The sequence below is a fragment of the Acinonyx jubatus genome, chromosome B1, assembly GCF_027475565.1.
Source record: "Acinonyx jubatus isolate Ajub_Pintada_27869175 chromosome B1, VMU_Ajub_asm_v1.0, whole genome shotgun sequence".
Taxonomy (NCBI): domain Eukaryota; kingdom Metazoa; phylum Chordata; class Mammalia; order Carnivora; family Felidae; genus Acinonyx; species Acinonyx jubatus.
In genome coordinates, this window is record NC_069382.1 from 199,230,977 (window position 1) to 199,254,764 (window position 23,788).

A 23,788-nucleotide genomic window follows, 5' to 3' on the forward strand; every position below is an offset into this window, starting at 1 on the left:
TTCCAGCCCGCCCTGCTCAGATTTGCTGCCCTGAGGGAGGGGTGGCCCTGGGCCTGTGACTCAGGGCAGGACCCTGGGGCCGTGCAGCAGGCTTTCCCGGCAGGGCCCTTGTGAGGACCCCACAGGGCCACACGGCTGCCATTTCCAAAGGGAACCTCGTTCTGCCCCGTGCGCGAGGCCCGCGCTCGGCGAGGCTCATGGAGGTCCTCTGTCCCGTGTCCCTCAAACACCCAAAACCTGGTCTCCCGCTCACTCGGGCTGCTCTGCCGACCCCTCCTTTTCTCAGGGCACTGGAGACCCTGCCCCCTGGCTGACCCCTCCGAGCGTGACCCTGCTGGAGCTCCCCCTGCAATCTGGTGTGGTGGGAGCTCCCCTGCCCCTCGCGTGCCGTCCGTGGGCCGTCCGTCCCTGGGCCCCCCCTCCGCTCTCCGCTGGCATTCTCTGTGCCAACAGAGCCAGGTCTGTTCTGATTCTCAAGGCTCCGAGTGAGGACACCGGGACAGCAGAGCCGGGCCCCTCCTCTCGGGGACAGCAGGGCACAGGGCTGTAGAGTGGGGCCGGACCCAGAGGCCTGGCTCGACCCCTCGGCCGCCTCCAAGCTCTCCTTCGGGACCCAAGCCCAGCTGCCTGTCCCACGGCCCTCCCTGGCCAAGAGGAATCCTCTCTGTCCTCCAGAGCCTTTGCTGGGACTTCTGGTGCCCGTTCTCTGGATCACCTGTGAGGCTGCCCCCCAGAAGCTCCCGCAGCCCGAGGAGGCGTGGGCGCTGCTGAACTAGCAAATTCAGGGGGAAGGGAGGAGACCTCGGCCCCTGGCCCTTCCCAGCCCTCTGCTGGCCCCGGGTTCCCCGTTCCACCACTTTCACAGAGGCTGACTGGGTCCCCAGGCCCACTGGACTACGTGATGTGCTGGGAGGGGAGGGGGTTACTGGTCTAAGGGTCTTCATTCAGCAAAAGCCTGTACCGAGCACCTGCACGTAGCAGCACGCAGTGGGGGGAGGGGACGACTTCAGGGAGAATGGGGGCCGTGCAGTCCCGGGGCCACGTGAGGTGCAGGCGTGGACGTGGGGTCCTGGGGGGGGGCCGTGGGCAGGTGCTCTGGCTGTGCCAACCCCAGGTGGCCCCTGGCGGCTTGTGGTTCCCACTCAGACCCAGAAGTCACGTGGAGCAGACCTATGTAGGCATGGTGGGAAGGACGCACAGAAAAGGCGGGTCACCGAGCATGGCTGTGCCGCGGGGGTCCCAGGGCCATCTCGTCCTCAGCAGCCGGGAGGACGGACTTGTCACAGCCTGAGCTGGGGCTGTGGGGGGCTGGGCAAACACAGTCGGCCCTGGGAAGCCTGCAGAGCCTTCCAGCCCGGCATCCAGCTGGGGAAGGTCTGCTTGGGCCCACCCCAGCCAGAGCGGGGCCGGAGCGCCAGAACACTCCCCTGGAAAGGGGTGTTCTGGCGAGGCCCCCGGCAGAGGGCTCCCTCCGACTCGTGGCCTGAGATTGGTGGCAGGCCCCCAGCACCGACGTATCCCTGAGAAAGCCAGTCACCTCCATGCATGCCACAGTTTGTACTGGGGAGGACTGGGCTGTCTGCCCCCCCAGGAGGCAGGTGTGCTCAGTGTGGGGGATCCCTTGGTCACCCGGACGGAAGGGACAGGCTTTTACTGGAGAGAGCATTCAGAAAGAGTAAGCGCAGAGGTGGGGCGGGGCGGCGGGGGGTGGGGGGGGGAGGGGGGAGGGTGAGATGGGGGGGGTGGTGGGGGGGTGGGGTGGGGCCCTGGGACCATCCCAGGCCATGCCAGGCCTCCCTGTGGCTACCGTGGACACGGCTGGAGTAAGGCAGGGCTTCCACATCACCTGGGACTGAGCAGATGTGACACATCAGGACTACGGCTGGGGAGGGCGAGGGGGCCGACCACCGAGCAGCTATGTGCAGACAGGCTCCCGGGCCTGCAGCCGCGACAAGGGTTGTGGCGACCCTCATTGCCAAGGTCAAGGGCGTGGCCCCTCCTCCCCCCAGCAAGTGCACAAGGCCTCTGATGAACTCTTCAGCTCGTTCCCATGGAAACCACATTCCTGGGCCACAGCGACCCCCACTGGATGGGCTATGTGTTGGTGGAGCGAGAGCTCCAGCTGTCCGCTGGTAAGTAAGCTGTGGGCCCCCGAGAACTGTGTGCCTTTGGGGACCCCGGACACTGGAACAGTGGAGCGAGGTGTCCAAGTGAGCCACTTGTGCCCCCCAGACTGCTCAGACGCTGAGCAGCGTCCCCTCACACCTGAACCCCCCAGACTCCGGGCCGGAATGGCCAAGCAGGGCCCCCTTCCAGGGAGGGGTGCGTAGCCCCACTGGCCGTGCCCGTGTGGTCACCGAGGGGTCCCACAGTTGCTAAGGGCAGCTGGCCGGTGGGGTCCCCGGGAGCCTGGCCTCCTGAAAGGGGCCCGAAGGGGCTCAGCCAGGACCCTGACCCACACCCCCAATGCCAGCACGGCCAGACAGCGATGAGGAGGAAACCTGGGCTCCTCCCGTGACCACCTCATGCCTGGGTGAGGGGTGGGGGCGTGGGGCCCTCCTGGCCCGTCCGTCACTCAGACACGGGGGCAGATAAGGAGAGATTTCTCCCAGCCCAGACCATCAGGGAGCGGCTCCAGATGTCTCCTCGCAAAGACCTCTCCCGAATACCACACGGTCAAGCCCTGTTCCCTGGGGTTCCTGGCCACTGACCCTCTTCTCACGAGCAGATCCCAGCCAAGGGTCCAGTACCACCTGAGGGTGGGGGAGGGCTGAGGGAGGGGCTGCTGGGGCTGCCAGTGCCCTGCCGGCTCTGAGCACTCTCACCGAAGATTCACTCCAACAGATCGTTTTGCTGACTAGGAAGCAGGTGCCCCACAGGGCACATCCCAACGCCCTCCGTGAGGATGTGGACGTGGGCATCTTCTCACACCAGTCAGAGGCCGGCACCACCCTGTGCACGGCCACGGAGGGCCTACCCTGGGAATCTCACTCTCCTGCTGGGACCCGAGGACACACAGCCCCCCACCGGTCCTCTGCAGGACAGGAAGCGCCCAAGGGCGCCCACGAACTCCCGGGGCGTCTTTGGGAATTAGGCTCAAAGCAACCACAGACTTCATTTTCAGGCTGTGCCTAAGGCAGGGGCGCTTTGCACCGGGCTCCCTTCTCGGTGCACGCGTCCTTTTGAACACTTCTACGCTTTGGCCACGCAGGCGCAGACAGCCTCTTGGTGCAAGGGTGCTGGGGACTGTGGACCAGGGTGGGCGGGTGGTGTGGTCCTCAGAGGGACACCCCCCTTGCCTGGGGGTGTGTGGCTGGCCGCTGGCCGACCGGCTGGGTGGCCTGGATGTGGCCGTGAGCTGGGGAGCCTGGGCTGCGGGGGCATCAGCACACTGTGCGTCTCCAGCGCGGATCCACAGTGGCCACCGTGCAGCTAAAAGTATTTCACGGCAATTGTTAGAATCTGTGAGAGCGACTTGAGGCGGAACCTGTCCTCCGAGCTGAGAAAATTCAGTGCTTAGCGAGAGACGCTGTCGGCTCACTTGACGGAGCAATCTCGGGGGCGGGCTTCCTTCCATCCCAACAGGGAGGCACCCGACACAGGCTTGTCGTGGGGCCGGAGATCCTCATGAACAGAGAGCTCACGGACAGCCTAGCTCGGAGGCCCCCACGAGGCTGGCCCTCGTCAAGCTGGGTTGGCACGTGTCGCACAGGAGGAGGCCCGAGCCCCGTCCCGGCAGACAGGCTCATCGGCTCCAGGAAGACACGGGTGGCCGCAGACCCTTCACCACCCCTCGTGGCCCGCGTCCCTGCGGCCGGAGCCCTCCCTCTCAGCGGAGCCAAGAGCCGGCGGCGGCGGGGGGGGGGGGGGTGGCTGGGGAGGCCTGGCTCCACAGGCCGGAGGCGCCCAGCACAGGGCAGCTGTGACATCCCGGGGGCCACGTCCAGGGCACGGAGGGCGCTGGCCTGGGTGCACTTCCCGAGCTGATGGTGGTTCCGTGGAAAACTGCCCCCAGCGGGGTGAACCATGCGGGCGGGACACCGCGACGCAGCCTCGGAGCGCACAGCCCCACCCAGGGCCGGCCAGCCCGGCGGGCTCCAGGTGACTGACTACCACACGACGCCCGACTCTCATCTCCTGGAGGTGATGGCAGACAGGGGAGGCCTAACTACCCGCCGATGGCATCGGTGCTCTCGGGGAGAGGAGGCCCCTACCCGTCAGGCCACCGTGTGGCCGGAGTGTGGGGCCGGATCTCCCCGCACCTGCCCCAAGGGGCCCTCATTCAAACTGCCCCCTCGCCATGCTCACCGCTAAACAGCTGTGTCTGTGGATATACAGGAGGCGCTCAAGAGCATCGCCTGAGTGAGTGGCACATCTGTCTAAGCCACTGTACCAAGGCGAACCCACTGAAAGTGGAAAGAAACGCTCAAGAGAAAAAGAAGAGAGCTTTAAGCCAGTCCGATGACAAGACCCAGAGTTTATTACTCTTGGAAGAACACAGACTCGGAACAAAGAGCAGAGAGGCAGAGTCAGCTGCAGCGCAGACGTGCGAAGGCGCGACACGGGGAGGGACCAGGCTTCTCCCGGTTTGGCGTCCGTTCGAAGTCCGTGCGAAGTCAGTGGGCAGGTGCCCGGCGAGCCTGCCCACGTGGCACGTGCCCTCCAAAGTGCCCCGATATGTACGTATCTACAGAACGCACACGACAGGCGCTTCCCCGGCCCCCTGATCCCGCGGTACAAGTCGGACGGCCGTCGGCAAGGGGCCGGAGCAAAGGTTGGCATTCGTGTCACCCCCAACAGCCGACCGCAGCCCGTGTCCGCGCATCACGGAGCACACAGAGGAGAAAGGACAGCCACCAGTGGCCCTATCACAGTGTCCACTGAAAAGGCTCCTCATCTACAGCACAGAGACGAGGGATGGGGGCCGGGGGCCGGTGACGCATGCACACACTTCGGGACACCGGTTCCGAGTGGGGCGGAGCTGCTCCGAAGGCCAGGAGCCCTGCTTCATACACCTCACACTCGTGGCTCGCGGGCAGCCGTATCGCTCACCTCCACACCCGCTAACTCGAGCATCCGTCTGGAGGACACCTGTGCATATTCCAGGCCCGGGAACCCCCAGGACTCCCGAGCCCCGGCCCGGCCACGGGGGCCAGACACAGCTGCAGTCTCACGGAGTCGGGCGAGCGGGCGCAGCCCTCCCTACAGAGGACCTGGATGCCCTTCCGAATCACACGGGGCCTTACCACTTGCTCAAGACAAGTGCTATTTGGTTTCCAGTCTCGAGACTAAAACGCTAAAAGTGCCAGCTATGCACGTTTTAAGAACAGCACGTACGTTTTCAGAAACTCCCCAGACCTTGCGCAGAGGCAGCAGGGGACCCGGGAGCGAGGAGGAGGCTGGTGGGAGAGCACCGCCGTCTGTCCAGGCGGGGGCCACTCAGATGCATCACCACTTCCGGAGCATCGCGCGGCCTCGCCCGCTCGCCCTGAGCCCCTCTGTGACCCGTCCCGGACACACGCACACGTGCTCCTAAAGGAAAGGCAGAGGCGGCCGGCCCACGGGGACCGTGACGATAGCGGCCACGCCGGAACGCCTCATCAGCTAGAGGATTGGGGTAGAGGGTGACTTACCATAAGTGTTTCTTTTTTTATTGGAAACTGAGTGGACAACAGCGGGCGGACAGCGGACTAGCAGAGACTCAAAGGTGAGGGGGGGGGTCAAACCTGGAGGTACCTGGTCTCGGAGGTCCGGCCGAGTCCTGCGGGGTGGGGGTTGGCGGCAATAAAGTGCTGTTGGGGCTGCTGATGTCCCCCTCCCCCGTGAGCGTCAGGTCGGCCACATGCTCGCCCTCCATGGTCTGGACGCCCCCGGCCTCGGCTTCCTGGGCGTGGGGCGTGGGGGTCTGGGGGGCACTGAAAGGTGGGCTGTCGGCCGAGCTGGGGCTCGTCCCCGGGCTCTCGTGGCAGTCTCGGACGGGCCCCCACGGCTCCTGGGCCCGGGGAGCCTTTTCCTTGCCGTTGCTGGTGAAGCTTCTCTTGCCGAGGCCCTTAGCCGCGGCGGGCGGGGGGAGGGCCAGCTCCAAGGGGCCGGGGGGCAGACGCAGGAACTCGGGAAGAACCAGGTCCTCCTTCCTTAGCAGCCCGCGCTGGTCGTCTGCTCTGTTGCTCTGAGCTTTGGAAATGAGCTCAAAAAACTCTATTGGAAAAGAACCCCACAGCAACCCAGTCTTAGAGAGGTTCAGAGCTGGGCACGCACAGCAAAAAGTTCACCGTCTGGAAAGCTCTGGTCGTGGGCTGTCCCACTGCCCTGAACTCCAGGCCACGGGCCGACCGGGCGCCGCCCTCCATCACCACCTGCACCCTCAGAACTGCGGGGAGGCCCCAAACTAAGGGGAGGCCCCAAAACTAAGTTGTGTGAAGTCCAGACCCGAACAGACCAAAGCACCTGCTGGACGTGCTGTGTGCGGACGGCTTTGGTGATGTGTTTGTCGCCCACACTCCGATTACACCTGGAGGCCCGGACCCTCCTGATGATTGGGGGGCGGGGGGGGCACCGGAGGCACGAGTGAGCCCGCGGCCCCCCAAGACGGCAGCGTGTGAAAGCTGGGCCTTGAGGGGTCACCACCTTCTGGCAGAAGGTGGTCTGTCTCCCACCTTCCTGGAGGGGGAGGCTGTGGACAGCCTGCCCTTTGCCCCTGGCCTCCTCCAGAGCTCCTGCCCTCTTACCTGGGCCTCCGCCAGCCGTCACTGGAGTTCACCGTCCAAAGTAGACAGAGTCTAAGCTGAGCTTTCTCCAGCATTTAAATTACACTCTTAGTTTTCAAAAAATGACCAGGAGTTTAAGATCTCAAATCGTAAAGACTCTCAGCAGTGAGCAGGCGTGTGTCTTACTTCTGCCTCCTCGGTGGCCAATGGAGGCCGGGGGAGGCGGGGCGAGCAGGCTCAGGTTGGCCTTCACAGGGGAGCTAGCTGGGAGCCCAGCTGACTAGGAGGCCCTCCCTGGATCAAACTTCAGGCCGCTGTAACAGCTGTTAGATTTGATTCTGCTGTTACAGGCTTTCAGAAGAAAAAGGAGTTTCCATAAGAGATCACCTCTCCTAGGGTCTCTTGGACCACCTTTCTCTCCCCTGCAGGCCCGGGGAGTACAGGGCATCCAGCCCAACAGGCTAAGGCACACGCCTTCCTCAGGGCCTCTGACCGGCAAGGTCAGCGAGCCCAGGGCCCTCCCAGCTGCCTCCTCCCCACCTGGCACCCGCCCTGCTGGTGGGGACTCTGGCCGGGGCCCTCTGACACTAGCTGAGCCCTCATACAAGTGGGGAGGGCGGGGTGCAGACAGATCCTGGGGGACCGCTTGCTGTGCCCCTCAAGGGCAGTCCCTGGCTCCTCAGGGGCCTGATACTCAGTCTGAAAAGAGGGAAGAGTTACACCGAGAGCCACAGGCTGATGCAGGGGTAAGGCAGGACAGCATCCTTCTGATGTCACTAACTCAGAGAAAGTTCTAACGGTTGCCCTGGAAAACTGACATCGCATTCACTAGAAAACACGGAAGTTTTAAAAAGTACACATACCCTCTGCTTCGTCCAAATTAATTTTCTGATATTTTTTTTTCCCAATCTTTGCAATAGATTCTTCTCTCTTTGAAAGCCGGGGATCCCTAGCATTTTTTCCATTTTCTCCTTTTATTTTAATAGAATTAGACTTGCCTAGTGTTCTCTCCTCTCCCTGCATTAGAAGGAAAGTCAGAGTACACACAACCCATCAGTTAGAGACAGAAAGGACCCCTGAGACACATCGCGTCGACACACGCTTTACGTGCCTTGCGGAAAAAGCAGTCGCAATGATGAAGTTTACAAAAACACCCCACCCCCAACGCAGGGGAACAGAGAGCCAATGGCCCAGGGTCAGGGGGAGCCGGGCACCTGCAGGGGAGCAGGGGTGCGGGGCCGGCCCAAGCAGAGAGCTGTTGGGCATGAACGGGCGACAGACAGAGGGGCGTGAGGGGCCCGACCTGAGCTGCGCCAGCCAGGAGCGAGGAAACCGGGTGGACGAGGGCAGAGGGGAATTACCGTAGCCGAGTGATTTCTGGAACTGGAATTTACCGCTATATTCTGTTTGACTGGTGCACTTTTCTGTTTATCTGTGGATACCGAACACAATGAGATAAGCTTTGTAATTACAGTGAATCATAAGTCCGCCTGAACGTTTAAACATAATCACATTTATATCTTTTCGAGAGAAAGCTGTCGAGAAGCCAAAGCTATTCAAGATCCCTCACTTCATATGCACACACAGGCCAAAATGCCGGTTCAGAACAAGGGACGAGAGACCACCGTCCCCCACCCACCGCGTCGGGGGCAAGATGGCGGGGGGGGGGGGGGGGAGAATGGTGGCTCCACCCTACAGTTATGGGGACTTTTTGGACGTGGTGAAAGAAAGGCTCGTTTCAGGTACTGTCTGGCATGAAAATTCTTTAGACAGCAGAAGATTCTCACATTTATGATCTATTTTCAAACATGGCTGTTGCCCCAAGTCAGGGCTACAGGCCGGCCTCTGCCGGCACCAGAGGTCCAAAGCCCACTCCGCTGGCCCGGAATCACCTAGAGGAATAACAGCGCTCCTGCCTGAGAGCAGCTTTGCAAACACGCTGGGTGCAGCCGCCTGTGGTGCCACCGTCACCCCACCCCACCCCACCCCGTCTGGCCACCAGGCCCCCGAAAGAGCGCAGCATTCTCCGGGACCAAGGGTGGGCCCGGAAGATCCCTCCTCCGCCACCAGGGGGCAGAGAGGAGCAGGACACTGCAGTCAGGGAGGCCACCCGGGGTGGGGGGCGAGACCTGTGAGCCCAACTACATTTCAGAGCAGAACACGCCCCCGCCGGGTGGGAGCCTGGGAAAGGGAAGACGCAGCCCTGAGTCGCATCCGGCAGCTCCTTGCAAAGTATCTCTGCGCCCGGGGACTCAGCAGACGGTTCTGGAAAGCCCTCTCCGGGAGGCATGCTTCCTACTGCCCTGCGCCTAGGTGGCGGCTGGGTGTTCTGAGGAGAGTGCAGGCCCCTGAGGCGTTGGGGCGAAGCGTGGAGGACTGACTGCTGACCCCGAGGCTGGGCACCGGGCGGGGGGGACCCAGCCTGTGACCCTCGGGCCCAGCACCTCCAGGCCTCCCAGGAGGGAGCACTGTGGCTACGGCCCGGGGACGGGGCACGTTGGACCCTGCGCAGCAATCCCGTGGGGCTCCTGGCAGGCCTGTCACCCACCCCTCTTGCGGCCGAGAGGATGCGTTCAGCTGTGCCAGCAGGCGCGTGGCTCCTGGAGCAAGGCCCTCGTGCTCCCGGTCCCTGTTGTTGGCCTCCCGCCCGCGGTCAGGGCTGAACCGGGCTGGGGTTGGATCCTGCCCTGTGAGGCCCCGAATGAGACCACGGGGTAGCAGCGTGGGGGCTTTCAGGAGGCAGAGCAAGGGGGACCCCAGCAGGCTGGGGACAGAGGCCTCGCTCACCTTTTCCTCTGGAGGGCTCCCTCTCCTCCAAGATGACCCGTTGCCCGTCCAGACTGGATATGGGGGCGCCGAGGTCCAGGGGCTCCTTCTCTCCACTCTAGAAGCAGAGATGGTGCAGGGAGTGACTCCCCCGGGTCAGAACTTTTTGGACGCTGTGTGTGTTCCAGCCGCTGACGGGAAGGCCGTGCTGGGCCTGCTGGAGTCACGTGCCAGGTGCCCCCAGGCCCTATCACCTGGGCAGGGCTGCCTCAGAGGGCGCTTGGTAGGTGCCCAGCCAGCAACGCAGGGGACCGACCTGGGGCCGGCCACACACCGCCGACGTGGGTAACACGGGTTCTGAGCAGTGGCTGGCCTTCGGGGAACGCCTGCGGTCCGAGGGATGTGCGTGCGCAGGGCTGCTGGCCTACAGCTCGTGGAACAAGACGCAGGATGGGGGGGGGGGGGGAGAGCGCTCGGGGAACGCGGCGGATATCTCAGTCCACAGACCCGGCGTCTTACACGTCGCATCCACTCTGCACACCTCTCCTCACCTGATGAGGCGAGCGTCAAACCCCGCCTCCCTGACCCTCAGAGGCGGTTGGGGGGCGAAGGGCGAGAGCAAACTGTTTCCTCTGCAGACAGGCAGAGGCGACAGCTCGCAGAGCCGCTTGAGGTCCCGGGCGGCACCCTCAGCTGTGGCCACGGGGCCCACCCTTCTCCCCTCGGGGAACCACCCTGCTGCCCAGGCCACGCCACTGTTCAAAGAAAGGAATCGGAACTGGCAGTTTGCCTTCCTAAGTTCCGTCGGTCGAGAGGACAATTAAAGTGACCAGATGCCAAGTCGGAGTGACTGGTGCCAGACCCGAGGAAAAGGACCGACGGCTGATGGGTCTGCCCCGCTCTCCATGTTCCCCGCCTAGGTGGCCGTATTCACTGGCGAGGCCACATCTGTCACAAGCCATGCCACAAGAAGTGTCCATGGCCCGAGACCCAAGGCGGCTGACCCTCTCTTCCCAGTGAGGGTCTCAGCAGCCAGAAAGCAGCTCACCCAGCAAACAAGCCCATTCTACAGACAGGGAGACTGAGGCAGAGAGCAGTGAGGCGCTAGCTCAGGATCTCAGAGTGAGAGCAGGAGGCCAGGTGGCGCCCAGTCCAAGTCCCTCTCCGTCCGGCACAGTCTAGACTCCGACGGCGGCCCTCCCTGCCGAGCTGGGGAAGCGGCCCCGGGCTACCCTCAGGATCCCGGTGAACAATGCAACACGGCCCCCTCGTTCATTTCAAAGCTCTTGAACGATCTGGGGCCCAATTCAGAGACCATTAAAATCCTCCAAATACTCGAAATCATAGATTGCTCTGATAAAGTTCCTTCTACGAAGAGAGACCACAGGGCGAACACTGTACCATTAACCACCACGCTTCACGGTAAGCGGGCACAATGCGCCACAACACATCGGTGATTTCGGCACAGACCGGGCCGCGGGAGTGCCAGCCTCCTGCCCCAGGACGTCCCCCCGAAACCATCTGGCCACAGGGGGAAAGGACCCTGCCCTGGTTCACTGCGGCTTCTTTGTCCCCGCGTGCGGTCTCCCTCACTTGCTCACGTTATGCCCCGGGTGCCCTGCTTGGACATGGCGCATTTTCAGGTCTCAGGAAATGTAAACGAGAGGGACCCAAGGCCGTCTGCCAAAGCCTGGCAACTGCTCAGGGTGCGGGACGTACCCGTGCCCCTGGCTCCCTGCCAGCCCATCAGATCTGCAGACGGTGGGGAGATTCCAGGGCTTTTCAGTGGTTGGTTTCTCATTTTTGTTTCTCTGGACCCAAACCACATCTCAGCTATCATCCAGAGCTCCCTGGGAACCATCAAGGTGTAAGTAAACAGGGAGCATTTCCACTCACTAGGACACCCGCCCCCCAGGGCCTTGGCGTGCCCCCAGGTCACACACGCACGTACGTGGAGCTCCAGAGGCGGGCCTGCACGCCGCACCCCCCTCACCACCCCCCCGCCCCAGCCCCGACCAAGGTCTCACACACCCGTGTGAGGGGTGCCAGAGGCAAGCCACGACAGCGAGCAGGCGCTGGGCGTGCCGCGTGGGGAACTCAGCCGCAAGCCCCCCGGGTCACTCACCAGCCTGGCCACCAGCTCATTCAGGTGCAGGCCGTACTTGGCCACCACGGGCCGCAGCACTTCCGTGACGGGCTTGGTGGGCTTGGCCTTGAGTCCCACTGACCGGTTGATCGGGACCAGATCCAGCCTGGTTGGAGGGGGGGGAACACGAACACATCTGCTGCAAATATACACTCAGATGTTCCTTCTCAAGGACGGGATGACGTGGCACCCACAGGTGACCCGCGGCACCTTGGGGCTCAGCAGCTCGTGCCAGGCTGGGGCCGAGGGGCACCCTCGGCACGAGAAGGAAGCCGGGAGGGGCGTCTCCGAGGTTTTCAGTGGGCTGTCATCCCGGGCAAAGAGGGGGCCCGTCCTGGCGGATGGCCAGCACTGTGCTGTCCCGCCTGCCCACCCCAGGGGACACCTGTGAGGCAGGACAGACAGTGACCGGCTGCGGGCTCCTGGGGACTCAGTGTGGCCACCGCCACCCCCCACCCCACCCCACTCCCCCCCCACCCCACAAAGCGGGTGCCTGCCTTCCCTTCCCAGCCGTGCACGCAGGGCTGGCAGGGACGCCCCCAGAGACGGACGTGTGGCCCAGGAGACCCCGTGGAACAGCACCGGCGTTTTTCGTACCGAAACAAAGTCCGCTTTTCCAGCCGCAGGTCCCGAGACTCCAGGATGCTACTGTCTTGGTGCAGCACCAGAGGCTTTGCAACACGTGGAAAGAACAGAGACCCGAGTCAGAGCGGGGGCGGGCGAACACCCCCGGAACGCGCCCCCGCGTCCTGCCTGCAGCGGGACAGTCGTGCGTCCCACGCGGCCTCTCAGAGAAGGCGGCCCCGCAGACAAGCTAAGTCAGCGCCACGCGTCCCTGCGACCGGAGGGCCCAGGCAGCTCTGGCCAGCAAGACAGACAGACAGACCCGCCGGCACCCCCACCCCCCGGGCAGACCCCGTGGCGAGGGCCCTGTACCTTGTCCCCGCCCACCAGGAAGAGGTCCACCGCCGCCCCGTTGAGGCTGTGTCGCTCACAGAGCCCAGCCAGGACCTCCTTGATGGACAGCCCCACCTGGACCGCCACCACGCAGGACGTCCCGTCGGGGAGCTGGACGCTGCAGTGCCTGGCCGCCTTGTCCCGCTCTGGCACCGAGGTCCTGCAGGCCTCTGACTGGGGAGCCGGGAGACAAGCGTCACGATGGGTGCATAGGCACCCCGAGAAGCACCCCCCCCCCCCACCCTCTGGCCAGCACCAAGGAGCCGACCAAGTGGGTGGGGCTGCTAAGTACCGCACGAGAAGGCAGCTGTCTCTAGTCCTTCCTGGCCTGTGACCCACTCACAAGGGCCGGGCTTAACGAGCCGCTGGGCTCTGAACGGGATGGGCCCTTTGCGTGTTGTTTTCAGGGGGCTTGTGTTGGCCCCAGAGCTGGAAGCAGACGGGGCCGCCCTGTGGAGCCCGCTCCTGCCTCGCAGGCGGTCGCACTGGGGACCCACCAGGCGGGCCAGATGCACGCGGGGGGGCCTGAGGCCCCGCCCGGTCTGGGAGGCCCCTCGGCTGCCCCCCTTATCCTTCTGGCCCTTCCCACCTGAGCCCCCACGACCGGAGGCCTCTCCCAGAGGACTGGACTGTGGACTGTGGAGGGCACGGGGGGGCCCCGAGGCCGGGGCCGGGGCAGGGAGCAGGGCAGCGCGGGCAAAGGTTCGCAGGAAGGAACACGCACCCGAGGGGTGACGACCCCTCCCGCGGACACCGGCCATCGGGTCAGAGAAGCCAGTGAGGGGCGTTGTGTCCTGACAGTCCCACACACTATGCAAGGCTCGGCACTGGACGTGCAGGGGGCGGGGCTGTGAGGGGCACAGTAGGAGCCTCGGCTCCGCCCTCCTTTAGCGGCTGGCAGACCACCCCTCGCCCCGGGCCAGTGTGAGGGACAGGACCGGGCCTCCTCGGGGGCCCTTTTGCCCAGAGGACGCTCGACACCCTCCCCGGGTGAGGACGTGGCCCCAGCCGGCCTGCACGGCCCTCAGCAACGAGACACCGGCGCGGAAGGGGTAGGTCGGGCGGGGAGAGGCGGGCTCCGGGGCACTGCGGGCCGAGGCTTTCGGAAACGGCAGTCTGTGATTTCATCATCTGCCATTATTCACGGACTAAGTCGGGGGCTTCAGGAAATGGCTACTCAGCACTCGGTCCCGGTACCAGGACCCACACCCGGATGTGGGGGCTCCCGAGCGGGCAGGACGTGGACGAGGGGCCAGCCCGTGGCCCTGTTCCCGCGGCAGACCTCAGGTCTATCCGTGACGTCTCCCCTGGTCTCTGCGGGTCAATGGCGTGTCCCGGCCGCAAAGGGCTCCTGCGTGTCCTTCTACCGTACCGCCTGCCTCGGCCGCCACTCTGCTGTGGCTGTCTCCTCCTGAAAATCTCTGTGGCCCTGACATCGCTTCAGAAAACGGAGTCCGTAGGTGGTAGGCTGATTATAAAATGGCCCCAGCTACTCCCTTCCCCCGGATGCAGGCGCAGTAAGGAAGGTTCTCTGTTTCTTAAGCTGGAGTTTGGGCGGTTCACTGGCTCAACCCTCCCAGCTCTAACTGCGGCACAGTGTCCCTGGAGAGGAGGGGATACTCTGCGAGCACGAGCCAGGAGGTTTTCCACGCCCGCTGTGAGATAAGAGCTGGCGGCCAGCAGGTGCCCCCAGCCGACTGAGAGCAGGGTCACGACCAGCAGCCAGCCTGCCACACGGGCCGGGGTGAGGGCGGAGCGGGGGTCCCCTCAGGGTAGCCCCCGCGAGCAGAAGCACAGGTGCGAGGAGGCAGGAGGTGACGGGACGGTCACACGCGAGACCAACGGAAAGCCCTGTTGGCTCTTAGTGGGGCTCACACAACGGGAGCTGGATGAGAGCAGACGTCAGCAATAAAGCCAGAAATAATCTAGTGCACAAGCAGCAGCCCTCCCCCGCGTCCCCACGTGCCCAGGAGCCCCGGCCCCACATCAGCGGCACCCGCGTTTGTTCGGCTTCATGAGTGGGGGTTTTGCGTGGCCAAACACGGAGGCGGATTTCACGAATCCACTGTGGCCTTTGGGAGGGGGGAGGCGGTGACTTACCAGGTCCAGGCTCCCCGCGGAGGACACGGAGCCCTGTGACTCGCGGCGACCCAGGCCTCCGTTGGCGTGCAGGGGTTCTTGATGGGGAAACACAGTGACTCAGCACCGGAGGCCAGCTCTCCCCCTCTGCACGTGATACAGGGCCCGCCTTCCTCGGTCACATCCCCAACCTCACCCTTTCAGGCCAAGCAGACCAGGGACACGGAGAGGCCTCTCAGAGGCACCCCCCTCGGCTAGACTCCGCTCTGCCCTTGGCCGTAGCCGGCCCCCAGACACACAAGGACACGCTCCTGGGGCGTGGAATTTTCACTTCGACACGTGGCTTCTGGGCCTAAATGGACAGTGGTAAGCACCCCGACCAGTGACCGCACCTCTGCTCACGCTTGACTCCCATCTTCCCGCCAGGTGCTCAAGCGAGCCAACGACCGCCCCGTCGCCCCCACCAACTGAACTCGCCGTGACCTCTGGCTAGTCTAGAGATCCCGAGAACTGACACACACCGGCCCCGCTCCCCAGTCACGCCGCTGTGCCACAGCCAGCAGCTGCAGGCCAGGGCGCCAGGGGACCGCGGTCCCTGGTCCCGCTGCCCTCCTGAACCACCGGCCCACCTGCCAAGGCAGCAGATCCCCAGACGACCAAGTCGGAATGCCTGGGGAGCGCCCTGGAGTCAGGGTTAGAGGCTGTTCCAGACGGCTCTCTAAAGATCTGCCGGGCGCAGGGACCCCAGACTCCTGGGGGGGCAGCCCCTGCTGTCTCTAGGTTCTCAGGGGTCCCCAGCCCCATCTAACTACAGCTCCTGCCCCTGCGACGGTCTCTCGCTGACTGAGTTCTGCAAGTCTGTCCGCCCACAGCATGACCCCGGGAACACTGGGGTGCCCGTGCCAAGCCCACAACCTTCCTAAGCTGCTGCAGTCTGTCAAATGGGCGCAAGCGGACTCGGTTCGCCGGCTGCTCTGAGAAGGACACAGAACGTACACTGCGCAGGCCGCCTGGCGCGCCACAGGCCCCGTCCCGGAGGCTGCCACCACCTGTCCCTCTCCAGTGCTCCCTGCCTGTGCTCCCTCCATCAACGCCGTTGCAGGCCCTTTCCGCCCCATGCCTGCCCGGCCCGTGTAAACTGTCGACTGCTCTCTGCCTCGTCAGAAGCTGCTTTCAACCGTCTGCCCCGCCTCCCAGGAGGAGCCCGTCCCTCTGTCACTATCTGCTGAGCTACACGTAAGAAAGAAGCCAACGGAGAAAATATCTACAACGGGGGACCTACAGCATCTACGATAATACAGAATTACAATTTTGAAAATGTGGGATACCCCAACTATGGTACTACATTTTAAAAAATTACAAAGGCTCACACACCCCTACACACACCTAGAAAGCCGCCCAGGCAGGAAACCAAGAGGCTGTCTGGGTGCAGAGAAGGCAGGACACTTGTGTTGTCTCGTCTCCCCCATTTCCTACCGGGAGGGCCGGAGAGGATGGCACGCCAGGCCCCCGCCCGCAGGGTGCCCTGGCCGAGTGGGGAGTGGGCTGGAACGCACCCTCACCCCCTTTTGCAAACGGCACTGAAGCCACACTGTTTCACTCCGGCTGGCCTGCCCCCAAAGGGCCACGCCCGCGGACACAGAGCCGCGTTCTGCGTGTGCCCCGGACGTGCCCTTGCACACCGCCGGCAGACCCCGGCCAGGCCACCCCCATCCGCCACCACACACCGTTTGCGTGGTCGCCGTGCTCCTTCTTCTTCTGCGACCGCCCGGTGCTCCTGGTCCTGGACCAGGAAAAGAACGCTCCTTTCCGTTTCTTTTCACTGTCCTCATCCCCCAGCTCTTCATTCAAGGATCTTCCTGATCTCGATTTTCCACTCAACTATCATCAAACAGAGACGTTAAAATAGCGTAACATTACTTAAACTTCTTAAAATGTGTATTTATTTTTGAGGGAGGGAGGGAGAGAGAGAGAGAGAGAGAGAGAGAGAGAGACAGAGCATGAGCAGGGGAGGGGCAGAGAGGGGGAGATGCAGAATCCGAAGCAGCTCCAGGCTCTGAGCCCATGGGCTCAAACCCAGGAACCGTGAGATCACGACATGAGCCGAAGTCGGATGCTCAACCGACTGAACCACCCAGGCGCCCCAGCATAACATTATTTTAACGTTACGTCAAGTGTGAAGGGAAGCTGAAGAGGGCTGTAGGCGGATCTGTGGGATGGCCCAGACCCTTCGACAGCCGGAGGGCAGCACTACCGCGAATGGAACCCCTGCCCCCTGCCCCCTGCCCCGGGCACAGGATGCATCCCAGGACGGCTGGGTCCTAGCGATCTAGCGATGCGTGCTACCCCTTCCCCATCCCCCCCCCCCGCCCCAGCCACACCACCCCCTGGCACTCCCATCCGCCCAGAAGACACGGCGGGTGCACGGGCACCTTCTTGGGCGTGGACACGCCGGAGTGCTCCGAGCTGACGCTGCCCTTGGAGGCCGGGCTGCTGGGCACCTGCTGTGCGTCCGGGAGCGAGCGGCCTTCCACCTCGGCCAAGATGCACTCTTGGTACAGCTGGGACTTGAGGAAGCGCGTGTAGCTGTCGAACTTCATCAGGTTGAAGATCTACGGAGCACACGCGGCACGCTATAGCTTGACCAGCCACTGGAGCGCTCGGCCCCCGGGCCCACCTGCCGCGGCCGCCGCACAGGGGTGCTCAGGCCACGCCAGCCTCTTCCTCACTCTCCGACTCCGTGAACCCCAACCACTCACGGGAAGTCGGCACCAGGAGCAGACTCCGGGCATCTCCCGGGCAGTCCTGGACAGGCCCCGCTTTGTTAGATAAGAGTGAAACCAGACGTAACTGGGAATCTGAAGGAAGCGAGAACTGCCTTGGAAACACTTTCCTCCACCACTTTCCACGTTATTCATACGATTTAGCAACAGACGTGCTCCCTGAGGAGGCTGGTGGGTCATGCGCCCTGACAAACAACGTTCGTTATTGTGATAAATGACGCTGCACCCTGTTAATCACAGTGACATCCCGGAACTGGAAAAAACTCGGAACACGCACACACGTCGGCACCCGCGGACCTGAGACGTCACACAAAGGTGTGCGTCTGAGCGACCACAGACAGGGCTCGTGGCCGGTTATTTCACGGCCCCACCGATGCCCCCCCCCCCCCCCAACCGAGACAAGCCTGGTGGGAGACACAGGGCTCCGCCCCTCACATCCACCTCCGTGGGCACCCCCCCCTCGGGCTGGCCGCCCGCTTGTGGGCACGCGGTCCCGCGGAGAGGACCCTGGCGAGGAGTCCCTGCGGGGAACCGAGGCAAAGTTACCTGGAGCTGCTGCTCCTTGAACATGTCGGGGTGCGGAGCACTGAGAATGTCATCCGCCAGCTGGGCCTGGCTGTCGATGTTGACGGGGGTGGTGGCTTTGCTGCACAGGAACTTGCTGAAGATCTCGCGGGCCCTGTAGGAGAGCTGACAGGACACGGGTGTGGGCGGCAAGCACGGGCCGCGGGCTCCCCCGACGTGCAAGCGTGCTGCTGGTCTCCACGTTCCAAACGCCCGACGCGGGCCCAGCGGTGCAGACGCACTTCCCTAGGGCCCAGTAAATACTGCCTGCTTGAGTAAACGGAGGTCAAGCCGGTAGGAAACCTTCCAGCAAACGGGCTCCTCCCTGACTTTCTCCAGCGGGCGCTGCTGGGGCCCTGGGGCACCGAGGGGCCGTCCCGCACGTGGTGCTTCACGCATGTGGTCTCAGCAAGCGGGGACTCATCCGTGCCACACGGCGTGTGCCAGGCACATAAGAGGCCTCATCCGCGGCGGGAAGGAGGGCCCGCACCATGGACCAGGGCCGGCGCCCGTGGGGGCTTCTCTCGTGGCAGGTGAGGCGTGGGCAGTGGAGCCGCACAAACGCACACGCTCAGGGCGTGCTCCTGCCCGGGGACCTAAGTCCCCTTCCAACACGCGGAGCAACAGCACGTCCGCGGAAAGAAGTTTCACAGGCGCTTACGTCAACCACGTTCAGGCAAAATTAAACATCACACGTATTGGGAAAGTTATGCTGAAAAAGAAGCGTCTCTCGGTAACCCCATGAGAACACAGTCACGTCGACCTCAGACCGCCCTGGGGTCTAGCCCACGGCGAGACCTTCCCACTCCCCAGGCGTGAGCAAACTTACCTCCTTCTTGTCGTGTGCAGGAACATGGTTAAAATATTCACAGGCCTGCCAGAATAAAATGTTTTCTTCACTGAATTCCTTCCTTAGGAAATCCTAAGAAAAACACCACCAATTAGCCTTCACGTGCGACCAGCCCGTCACCGGCACCCGCCCTCCTCCTGAGCTGTCGCCTCGCTCCCGCCCTTCGCTTTGGTTTGCCTTCCACAGACACCGGGGGCCGGAAGCGTCTCTCCCCAGCCTCCCCGAGGGCCGCGGACCACAGACTGAAAGCCGCCCGCACTTTAAGGACCGTGCTGGTGTTCGCCGCTGTTCCCCCAAAGGCAGGACACCCTTCCCAGCAGCCACGCTCCCACGTGGAGCTCCGCTAAGCATTGACAGGAGGCTCCGTGCTCGCTGCTGCGGGGGGACCCGCCACGCAGAGCCAGGGCCGAGCTGGGCAGAGGCCCCCTCCAGCCCCGGTCTCCCGTGCGACGAGCAGGGGGCCGGGGGAGGCCCCCGCGGGAGGCCGCTCGGAGACTCCACCGCTGCTGACCTTGGGGTGTGCGCCCCAGGTCCTTCTTGAGGAGCCCCCGGCGGAGGGAGCAAACGGCCCCCAGGCCCCATGACGACCACCCCCTACTCACAGAGAAGTAGCGGACGCCAAGAGGGTCCTGCAGAAGGCGCTCGAACGACACGGCCCAGCTGGCGGCCCTCCTCTCGCGCAGGCGCCTGCAGCTCTGGACGCTGGGGAGGCTGGCATTGCTGCTGAGGCTGTGGTCGCTCGCGCGGTCCTTCAGGTCAGCGCCGGCCAGCTCTGCGGGACCAGCACAGACCCCACCTGCACATGCGTCCTCCACGCCGCCCGGCAGCGCCTGGCCCGGCCTTCCGGGCAGCCGCCAGGGGCTCTCCCCGGGCGTCTGCTCTAAAACACACACTCAGCCAACAAAACGCACCGAGCGCCTACAGCGTGCCCAGCGTTGGCCTGGGCACAGGGCACAGGGCACAGGGCAAGACGAACCCGGCCCTCATGCGGCCACACGCACACACACGGAGCGGGCGTGCCAAGCCCACGCCGCAGACGCAACAGGGCTCCCGGGCGACCCCGTCCGTGAGTTCGGGAGGTGCCGGGTCACCATGGGCGGGCGAGCAGAGTGAAAGGGGTTCTGTGCCAGGGTGGGGGGGATGCGTGCCGTGGGCAAGCACACGTGTGTGTCCCGTCCTGCACACGGTCTCCCTGTAGAATGCGTGGCCTACCCTCCAAACGTACCACGACTCCGTGACCACGCGTGTTGTCGGGACAGCCGGTGAGAAGCCGGCCCGGCGCAGAAAACACCACGGTTCCCGAGTGTCGACAAAATAGCCCCGAACAGCCTGGGTTCCCTCACGTTTTACGCGAAATCCCCGAATAGCCCGCTCCCTTCACAAAGGGCAGGGGAGTGTTTGGGGAGCCCCACGTCACCGTCTCCCACCTCACATCAGCAGCGGGCTGGGCCTCCCCCCCACCTGGCAGGCCTGGTCGGCGAAACCCGAGGGGGCGGGTGCCGGCTGGCTGGGAGCAGGGCCAGACGCACACCGTGCCACGGACGTGCTCTCTTCTGTGCAGACAGCTTGCCTCACGGTCCCATGCCGGGCTGCTCCCCCGACCCCCGGTCCCAACACCAGGGAGACCAAAGGCCAGGCCGCAGCCTGTGGACCCCAGATGATGCAGGAAAGGAGGGCAGGAAGTCTAGAGGAGCACCCTGACTGATGCAACAGGGTTCGTGCGCTGCGCCCCGTGCCCCTCCCCGTGCTGCTGCGTGCAGTCGGCCCCCGGGGTTGGCGGCGGGAGGAGCCCAGGGGACTGGCCGGGCGGCTCTGGCTCTAAGCCCACCAGTACAAACGTACCTCCTTGCTGCCGAGGGGCCGGACACGGGGAAAGTGAGAGCCGGCGGGGCAGCGGGAAGCCGCCCTGAGTTCTGATGCCCACCGGCGGCCGCACGGGGAGCAGTGGGCACAGGCCACGCCCGCGGGCGCCACAACACAACCGCAGCCCAGACGGCCTCGAGGAGGCCCAGAGGGCGGAGGGCCAAGAAGGCAACCCCCCGGGGTCGGTCAAATCAGACCCGCTTGGTGGCTCGGGGCCACTGGGGCAGGACATTCAAAGTTGAAGAAGCACTCGGATTGGAAAAGAAAAGAAAAACATAAAGTCAAAGAGTAGTAACTTAAACTGCTATAGAAAACACGTCAATGAGACGAGATGGGACAAGGTCGGAAGAAAGACAGCTGGGATACTTCTCCGTGGCTCCGTAGAGCCGCACATGGGACGTGTGAGCCTTGTGGTGCAGTGCACGCACTGCTCTCCCGGACCTGAGGCAGGCCCGGAGCTCGCGTGTGAGACGTGAAGCTCACCCCAGGGCCCGTGTGCACCACCTGCTACACTCTTAGCACAGCACGGCCAGCCGCGAGGGGTCCCAGCACGGCCCCCAGAGCACTCGGCAGCTCCACCGTCACCCTGGTAACCAGTCCCCGCGCACAGAACCGCCCCCTCCCCGCCCCCCCCACACGCAGAAAACTGGCTGTTTTACACTCACGCGATACAGGCCACACAGACTCGCTGGCTCTGTTTGATTTGGGTCAAGTAACCACAGCGATGAGGGCAAGACCCACACGTGGTAACTCTCCCTAGATCAACATATCACCCCAATACATGTCCCAGTAGATGTTTATTAGAATAGGACAAGCTGAGGGGCGCCTGGGGGGCTCAGTTGGTTGAGCATCTGACTCTTGACCTTGGCTCAGGTCATGGTCTCACTGTTGTGAGATCGAGCCCCGCCTTGGGCTCTGTGCTGACCACGGATCCTGCTTGGGGTTCTCTCTCTCCCGCTGTCCCCCCTGGCCCCTGCTCACACTCTGTCAATAAAAACAACAACAACAACAACAACAACAACAACAACAACAACAAAAAACCGAGCCAGATGAACTGAGTGTAAAAGTTCACATGGAAAACTACACGTGAAACGCTGGAAAAACAAACCAAAGCAGGGCCAGGTGGCGGGGCGGCCCCTCCACCACCCCCGCCCTGCTGGCGCCGCACGGCTCGTCCTGGGACGACTGGAAAACCACCTGAAAAATAATCAAGTCGGATCCCTTCCGGCACACTGAAATAAATCTCACCTGGACCAAAGATTGACGTGTCAGAAAATCAAACTGGAGACACTGTGGACAAGAAGACACAGCCCGGAGTGGCGAGGGACAAGACGGATCCACAGGCCACGCAAACACCGCGGTCTGTGACGACGGTGACGGGCGGTGAAGGGAGGTGAGGGGTCACAAGGGACAGGCTTCCAGTTACACAACAGTGCTGGGATGTCGTGCACAGCACAACGACCGCAGCCAACAGCATCACGCTGTATCTCTGAAAGCGGTAAAGAGAGCAGATCTCAAAAGTTCCGTCACAAGATAAGATTCTGGAACTGCAGGCGGTGACGACACCGTGGTGACCGTGCCACGACCCACGCAGACGTGAAGTCACCACGTCGTACGCCTTCAACTAACATAATGCCGTGTGGCCTGTACCTCAGTCAGAAATGAACATGAAACAAACACCATAAACTAAGTCAAAAGACAAAGTGTGGGGAAATACCCATGACCCATTACACGAGGGACTAATCTTCTCGATATTTGAGGCCACCTGCACATCAACACGAGAAAGGCCAACAGAGCAAAGAAAAGTGGAAGGACCGTGTGGACAGTCACTGAGTAGGGGCTTCAGATGCTCACCACCATGTGCAGACGTGTTTAGTTTCACCCACAAGGAGCTAAAGATGACATTAAACTACAAGCATCTTGTATCTAACTGGTTGGGTCTGAGGCGCTTTTCTGCTATATTTTACGTTCATAAATGAGGCGATTCTCACAAAATGAAGTAGTTTTTAAAACAGTCTAGGGGCGCCTGGGTGGCTCAGTCAGTTGAGAGTCTGACTTAGCTCAGGTCATGATCTTGTGGTTCGTGGGTTCGAGCCCCGCATCAGGCTCTGTGCTGATGGCTCGGAGCCTGGAGCCCGCTTCGGATTCTGTGTCTCCCTCTCTCTCTGCCCTTCCCTCGCTCATGCTCTCTCTGTCTCTCAAAAATAAACATTAAAAGTTAAAAAAAAAAAAAAAGACAGTCTGTTAACGGGGCACCTATGTGGCCCAGGCGGTGAAGTGTCCGACTCTTGATTTCAGCTCAGGTCATGATCCCAGGGTGGTGGGGTCAAGCATTGCAACACGTTCTGTGCTGAGTGTAGAGCCCGCTTAAGAGTCTCTCTCTCTCCCTTGCCCCTCTCCCTCACTCATGCTCTCTCTCTCTCTAAAAAATAAATTTTAAAAACCCAGTCTGTTAAGTACGAGCACCAAAACACTCTTCTTCCAGCTTGTTTTCCTTGAGGCAATAAGGGCTGACTGAACTGGGAACAGAAGGGTGGACAGAGGTAACTGGCCTCAGGGGAGCTGGAAAAGCCTTCCGTGAGGGACCAGATGTGCCAAGGCCCTGGGGCAGAAGAGGCACGGCTCACAGCCCCACAGCTGGTATGTCTGGGCTTAGGGGAAATGTGCGAGGGCCAGGAAAGGTGCTAAGGCCACAGAGTGTGAACCATACATCCTAGGGGGCAGTGAAAAATAAGGGAAGGTCAAGAGGGCACTTTTTTCCTTCACAGGTCCATTGGCCCTGAGCTCGGTCCCTGGGAGGATGCAGGTAAACGGGGTCGTGAGGACAGGGCGGCAAAGAGGTAGATGAGCTGCAAACTGACAGAGCACCCGAACCCCATCCATCACGGGTGTTGGCGCTTTTGCTCCTCAAATAAAAAAGGTGTCTGGGTTCCAGGCACGCAAGCAGCAGTGGTTTGGAACACCCGCCTTCCTTGCTCCCCAGACACACGGACCGCAGGGAGGAGAGACGCCTGTCGCCGCGCCCCGGGCTGGGCTGCGGGCCGAGGGCGAGAGTGAACAAGTGAAGGACACT

The 23,788-nt window shown here is 62.8% G+C and overlaps 1 protein-coding gene across 6 annotated transcripts in view; it reads right to left on the bottom strand.

Annotated features, from left to right (window-relative positions):
• Positions 1-23,788, bottom strand: part of RGS12 (regulator of G protein signaling 12) — a 120,972-nt gene that overhangs the window by 2,759 nt on the left and 94,425 nt on the right. For 5 of the 6 annotated variants that reach the window (XM_027071333.2, XM_053217657.1, XM_053217655.1 and 2 more), the window contains 13 exons: positions 19,455-19,624; positions 18,832-18,924; positions 17,985-18,128; positions 17,088-17,267; positions 16,383-16,536; positions 14,677-14,753; positions 12,556-12,750; positions 12,217-12,290; positions 11,599-11,725; positions 9,495-9,591; positions 8,069-8,139; positions 7,571-7,724; positions 5,737-6,198 (listed from right to left, as the gene is read on the bottom strand). In XM_027071333.2, coding sequence (XP_026927134.2) covers positions 5,737-6,198; positions 7,571-7,724; positions 8,069-8,139; positions 9,495-9,591; positions 11,599-11,725; positions 12,217-12,290; positions 12,556-12,750; positions 14,677-14,753; positions 16,383-16,536; positions 17,088-17,267; positions 17,985-18,128; positions 18,832-18,924; positions 19,455-19,624 — 1,998 coding nt within the window. Of the gene's footprint in view, positions 1-5,736; positions 6,199-7,570; positions 7,725-8,068; positions 8,140-9,494; positions 9,592-11,598; positions 11,726-12,216; positions 12,291-12,555; positions 12,751-14,676; positions 14,754-16,382; positions 16,537-17,087; positions 17,268-17,984; positions 18,129-18,831; positions 18,925-19,454; positions 19,625-23,788 lie in introns of those variants that run through there. The other variant, XM_053217658.1, reaches the window with a different exon arrangement.